This window comes from Caloenas nicobarica, chromosome 11, assembly GCF_036013445.1.
Source record: "Caloenas nicobarica isolate bCalNic1 chromosome 11, bCalNic1.hap1, whole genome shotgun sequence".
Classification (NCBI taxonomy): Eukaryota; Metazoa; Chordata; class Aves; order Columbiformes; family Columbidae; genus Caloenas; species Caloenas nicobarica.
In genome coordinates this window covers 22852484-22858483 of record NC_088255.1, presented here as the reverse complement: position 1 = coordinate 22858483, position 6000 = coordinate 22852484, and the positions used below count along the sequence as shown (strand labels likewise).

Below are 6000 nucleotides of genomic sequence, written 5' to 3'. Positions count from 1 at the left end.
GCTGCCCAAGGAGTTGGGTGGCTCCTGGGTGGGCTCTGGGCTGTGCCCTGTGTCGTGATGGCGTGGCAGGAGGTGGGCGCTGGTCTGGGCAACTGCTTGGGGCTGTTTCACTCAGCTACGTGGGCAAACCAAGCACCTCCTGCAGAGAGCGCGGCCCTGGACATTCTCCCGTCCCAGGACGGATCCTGACTTTGCAGAGCTCATCCAGTAGAGCTCCTCCGTCTGGGAGCGTGCTCCCCTCCACAACCAGGGGGTAAGCTCATGTGCCTGCTGACGAGGAAGAACAAGAACTGCAGAGATGTGAGTTGACACCTTCACCCACGCGGGTGGAGCGTTCCTAAGCGATAGGGAGGGTGGATCAGAGACTGTGCCGTCTCGGGGCTGTTCCCCCCGTTGTGGATTCCAATGAATGGAATTGGGAATATCATCACTTCTGTGTTTTTTATTTCTTTTTTTCTCCACCGTTAAAAAAAAGCCCGTTGGAGGGCAGAGAAGATGCACGGTCCTATTTTGAACTCGGCTTTTTGCCAGGCAAGCGCGCAAAGCTTCTCCGGGGGTGGAGCCCGGCGGCGGCCCGCGCTTCCCCCCGCCCCATTCCCCGGGGAGCCGTTCCGGGGGTGCCCGGGGGCTGTGGCCGCGGGGCCGGTATCCCAGGGCCGCGCTGACACCCCGGCCCCACCGCTCTCCCCAAGCGCTCAGCCCGCACTGCATGGGACGGGCCTGGCAGCCGTGCTGCGGGGGGGCTGGGGGCACACCCCGGGACCCCCTCCCCGTACGTGCTGGGCACATTTGTCCACGGGGTGCCCGCCCCGGGGCCGCCCAGCCCGGCTCCCGGGGGCGGCGGGGGGATGCCTATTCCCGCTCGCCGTGCTGCTCCGCAGCCGGGAAAAGTGCTGCTTGCCCCGCCCGTCCCCCGGCCCGTCCTGCTCGAAACCGCCAAGGAGACAGCGGAGCGAACGGCAGAGCGCCCAGCGGAGCCGCTCCCGCGGGGGAGGGCTCGCCGTCCCGCGGGGTGCGCTGGTGCGCGGAGGCACGCCGGTAACTTCGCGGCACTCACATGACGGGCCCGCACCGAGACCCCGTGAGTAACGCCGAGAGGGCGGGGGCAGGGGCGGGCGGAGCAGGGAGGCGCGGCCGCGAGCGCGCCCCGCCGCCCCCCGCCGCGCAGCGCCGCGCACCCGCCGCGGCCGCCACTTCCCGCGGGCGTCGCTCGGCGGCGGGCGCGCTGCCTCCGCAGGAAGCGGCCCCGCGGTCCGGCCCCTCCCGCCGCTCCGGCGGGCTCATGCACTCTGCGGCGCGGCGGCGCGGGCGGCGGGATGGCTCCGGCGGCGGCGGGCGCTGAGCCGCGGCTCCCCGCGCTGCTGCCGCTGCTGCTCCTGCTGCTGCCGCTGCTGCCCGGCCGCGCCGCTGGCCTGGAGGTGCAGCGCAAGTTCCTCTCGCCCACCCCCACCAACAACTTCGCCCTGGACGGCCCCGGCTCCCGCGTCTACCTGGCGGCCGTCAACCGCCTCTTCCAGCTGTCGGGGGGCGAGTTGGCGCTGGAGGCGGAGGCGGCGGTGGGGCCGGTGCTGGACAGCCCGCTCTGCCATGCGCCGCAGCTGCCGCAGGCCTCCTGCGAGCACCCCAAGGTGCTCACCAACAACTACAACAAGATCCTGCAGCCCGATCCCGAGCAGGGCGTCCTCGTCGTCTGCGGCTCCATCTATCAGGGTCTCTGCCAGCTGCGCAGCATGGCCAACATCTCGGCGGTGGCCGTGCGCTTCCCGCCGGGCGGCAGCGACCCCGTCACCGTCTTCCCCAGCATGCTGAACGTGGCGGCCAACCACCCCAACGCCTCTACCGTGGGGCTGGTGCTGCGGCGCGGCGGCGGCGGCGGGGCGCGGCTGTTGGTGGCCGCCACCTACACCGGCTTCGGCAGCCCCTTCTTCCCCCGCAACCGCAGCCTGGAGGACCACCGCTTCGAGAACACGCCCGAGATCGCCATCCGCGCCCTCAACGCCCGCGGCGACCTGGCCAAGCTCTTTACATTCGACATCAACCCCTCCGACGACAACATCTTCAAGATCAAGCAGGGCGCCAAGGCGCGGCACAAGCTCAGCTTCGTCCGCGCCTTCCTGCAGCGCGGCGCCGCGCCGCCCGCCCGCCGCCCCTACGCCTACCTGGCGCTCAACAGCGAGGCCAACGCGGGCGACAAGGAGAGCCCCTCGCACAGCCTGCTGGCCCGCATCTGCCTGGGCGAGCCGGCCGAGGCCACTCTCAACGGCAGCGGCGAGACCAAGAAGCTGACCGAGTCCTACATCCAGCTGGGGCTGCGCTGCGGCGGCGCCGCCGACGCCTTCACCCGCCTGGTGTCCGTGTTCCCGGCGCGGGCGGTCTGGCGCAGCCCCGCGGCCCCGGCCCCGCCGCCCGCCGAGGAGCTGCTCTTCGGCGTCTTCGAGCGGGCCGGGGCCGGCGGCGGGGGGCGGCCGCAGTCCGCGCTCTGCGTCTTCCGCTTCGCCGAGATCGAGGAGACGATCCGGGCTGCCCGCAACTCCTGCTTCGTCAGCCCGGCCGCCGGCATGGTCACCGTGCTGGACAGCGTGGTGCAGGGCACCGGCCCGGCCTGCGAGAAGCGCAACATACAGGTACGGGCGGGCACCTGCCGGCACCTGGGCGGGGACAGCGGGGACGGGGCGTCCCGGGACGGGACGGGCGCGGGAGCCGGTGGGCGGCGGCGGCCCCGTTCCGCCGCTGCTGCCGCCGCATCCCCCGGGCGGGAGCGCGAACCGCGGCCGGAGCCGCTGCGGGCGGGCGGGCGCGCTCTGCTCCCCTCGCTTCGCTCCCGCGTTCTCCTCCTGCCGCTCCTCGCTCCCCACACTCGGTTCTCGTCGCTCCCCGTGTCGCGCCGGGTGGCAAGCCGGTTGGGTCCCGGCTACTTCCCCCTGCAGCCAGAGCGTGCGGCGGGGATGCAGGCAGAGAGAACGTCCGTGTGTCTGCTGGGGGGACACCCCCCCCTCCCCGTCTGTCCGGAGACGCCGCTATTCCCCCGCCGCGGTGACTCGGGCGCGCAGTCCCCGCTGCCCCGGGTGTCCCTGCGCGGCCGGTGAGCATCGCCAGCCCCGCCGGTCCTGCCCACGGCCCGTCCCGCGGCCGGACAGCCCTGCCAGGGACGCGCACACACTGGCTGCCGTGTTCTGGTGCGTTCGGGTAAAAGTTTGCCATTGTCGCAATTTGTTACCGAGTCGCCGTAAATGTTAACGCCAGATAAAGACGCCTGTTTTCCCTTTCACTAAAGATAGGCGAGGCTTGGGGGAAAAAGTAAGAAAAAAAGGCTGCTTTAACGCTGCATTTTTCCCTTCCTCTGGGAACGACGCATAACTCAGCTCCATCCAAGATCGTAAAAACATCTGTTTGGTTTCAAAAGCAAGATAGAGCATTTGGGCTTGGGCTTCCCTGTGCAGCGCCAGTGGCAAAGAGAGAAAGGTTTCCCATGGTAACCAAAGTGTTTAGTGTGGCATCTCCACACTGTCTTAAAATATGTAGTCTTAATGCACTGGTTCGTAGACCTACTCTAGCAAAGTTGAATAGTTTTTCCCTGGTGGCAAAGTACAAGCTGCCTGACAGCCAGGAAATCTGGTAGTTGTTCTGGCTTTTGACTTAATTTCACAAAGACTCTGTGTGTTAACACTGGGAACCCAGTCGGAAGGCTTGGCATGGTCATGGCTCTCTGATGAGTCGCTGGGAGCAGGAGTCCTGCTTACAGGACGGGAAGGCGCCCGCCGTGCTTGTTGGCTGTGGCTGAAGCTCAGCATCCCTGCGAACCAGCCCCTGGCAGGACCCAACTGTCTCTGCCAGGCGGGGCAAGAGGAGGAGCTGTGGCTGGGACTCAGAGTTAACGGTGACTGTTGTCCTTGTCACTGAAAGTCAATGGCAGCAGCACACCCGCTTCCCTCGGGCTTCCTCAGTGCTCCAGGACCGTTGGGAAGACTGTGTCTTTTCCAGCTTTTGTTCAGTAAGGAAAATAATAATGAGTAACACTGGTCTATTAAATACAATGGTTTAAAATATAAAGTGCTGTCTCCAGTAGGGTATTTAGACAGCTAATTGCCTAGTGACTTCAGGAAGACAGTGCAGAAATGAGATTTCGGTCCATCCTTGGGTCGCTGTAAAACGTGCCCCTTCTGTCTGCTCCCTGCGTGGGTGAGGAGCGTGACCAGAGGTGTGGTGTTGGTTGGTGCCGCAAGGCTGCCTGTGGAGGATGGCCGTGATCGTGAAGGGGTGGGCGACAGGGGACGGGAGGTCCAGAGGAGCAAGCGGGAAGTCCCCGGGCCTTGCCAGTGCTGTGGAAGTCAGTAGAAACCCTCTGTGTTTACCACTGCAGTGAGATCAGGCTGTGAGAAAGTGTGTTCAGATGGAGACAGCAGGATGGTCGGTGGTTCTGTGGGGTGAATGGGGAAAACCGGCTTCTGGCCCCACCTGACGCTGCTGCTGTTGCTGACCTTGAGCTCTCATGTAACCTGAGGTGCCTCTGCTTCCTCACTTGCTGCATACTCCTATATTTATTAGTATTAACTGAGAAACCTAACTTACACGTAGTGTAAAATTGCATTTGTAAAGCTGTTCTGAGCTCCTTTGATGTCAAGTACAGCAGGATACAAATGAAGCGTACCATTAATATTCGTTCATGCCTAATATTTCTATACTTCCCATTTATTTGAAGCGTATTCCTCTGAAACCGCTGACCAAGCCTGCTGGGAAACCTTCTTACCAGTCAGAAGGAGAGCTTTTCTTTCTTTTTTTTTGCTTAACCATTAGAACTGCCAACAAGTTAACAAGCTGTTTTCGTTTTCAAGCCCCAGAGTGGCAGTGTCAAGAGAGGAGTTGTGATATTGTGTTTCTTTGTGCTGCAAAAACCTAACATCAATTTCCACCTTCAAGACAATGAAATACTCCAATACATTTTGTGTCCCAGCCCTGGGAACGCAGCAGGAAAATGTATTAAAGCAGCAGCTGGTTCAGTGGAGCAGATCAGCATCTAGCTGCCTTCCCATTATGAGCTCCACTTCTCCACCCATTGGTGGGTTTCCAGGTTTTCTTTTGCCTATGCATCACTGATAGATGTTCTGGTATTATCAAAATTGTGGTTCATTAGCTCTTCCTGTGGACTAGGTGGTTGGGTTTTAAGCTTCTTCTGTAAGAAAAAATAAAACCCTAATGATGGCCTGATTCATTCCAAGCGTGCGTTCGGCTGGAGTGGTGGGTTGTAACAAATACGGAGCACGGGCTGCTAGGCGTAATGTGGTGTGAAAGGAAAATCATTGCCCCCTTGTGTGCTCTTCTCTCTAATTGAATGCTCCTCTCCTGCAGCATCGCTGTGACTCAGCCGGGGAGCGGCAGACTCGGCTGCCAGCGATGGCTTTGGGAGCAGACCCTTGGCGTCCCCATGGCACCACGTGCTGACGAGGGGCCAGGCTCGTTACCCATCAGCGTGGTGAGGAGAGGTTGGGTGGTGGCTGGTACTAACAGCGGAGCTTCGTCCCCGGGCAGGGGAGCACTCTCGGGGGGTTGTGGTTGGTGTGGTGGCAGCCGCTTGTTCGGCTCCCGCTGTGACCGTGTGGGACCAGCTGTGCCGGAGGATGCGGGGGCAGGTGGGTCTGGGGGCACCGCCAGTTAGCCGGGGGCACCGCCGGTTAGCCAGGACACCACTGGTTAGTCTGCATCCCCAGGCTGGGCAGGGGGAGTTGCCAGCTTGGCCTGGGAGCAGGCCTGTCTCTTTGGTGGAGGTGTTAACTTGCAATTAAGCACATACTTAATGGCTTTGTGAGACCCGGAGAAAACGTGCAGAGGAGGATGGTCTGGGTCGGGAGGGGAGGCTGGGTGGTTGTGTTCAGTGAGTGCTGCTGGAAAGTCACTTACCGAGGAGGTGAATTTGCAGCGGCAGCTTAGGGGAAGGAGGATGTATTAGGGAAGGATTTAGTTTGATTGGGTTCTTATACTGAGAGTGAGTGGGTGAGCACTAGG

The 6000-nt window shown here is 62.4% G+C and overlaps 1 protein-coding gene across 1 annotated transcript in view; it reads left to right on the top strand.

Moving 5' to 3' along the window:
• Nucleotides 1-658: 658 nt before the first annotated feature.
• PLXND1 (plexin D1) overlaps nt 659-6000 on the top strand; it is a 78573-nt gene continuing 73231 nt past the window's right edge. Inside the window, 2 exon segments of the mRNA XM_065642315.1 lie at nt 659-1174; nt 1176-2624. Of these exon segments, the coding sequence (XP_065498387.1) occupies nt 1058-1174; nt 1176-2624 (1566 nt within the window). The 5' untranslated portion in view covers nt 659-1057.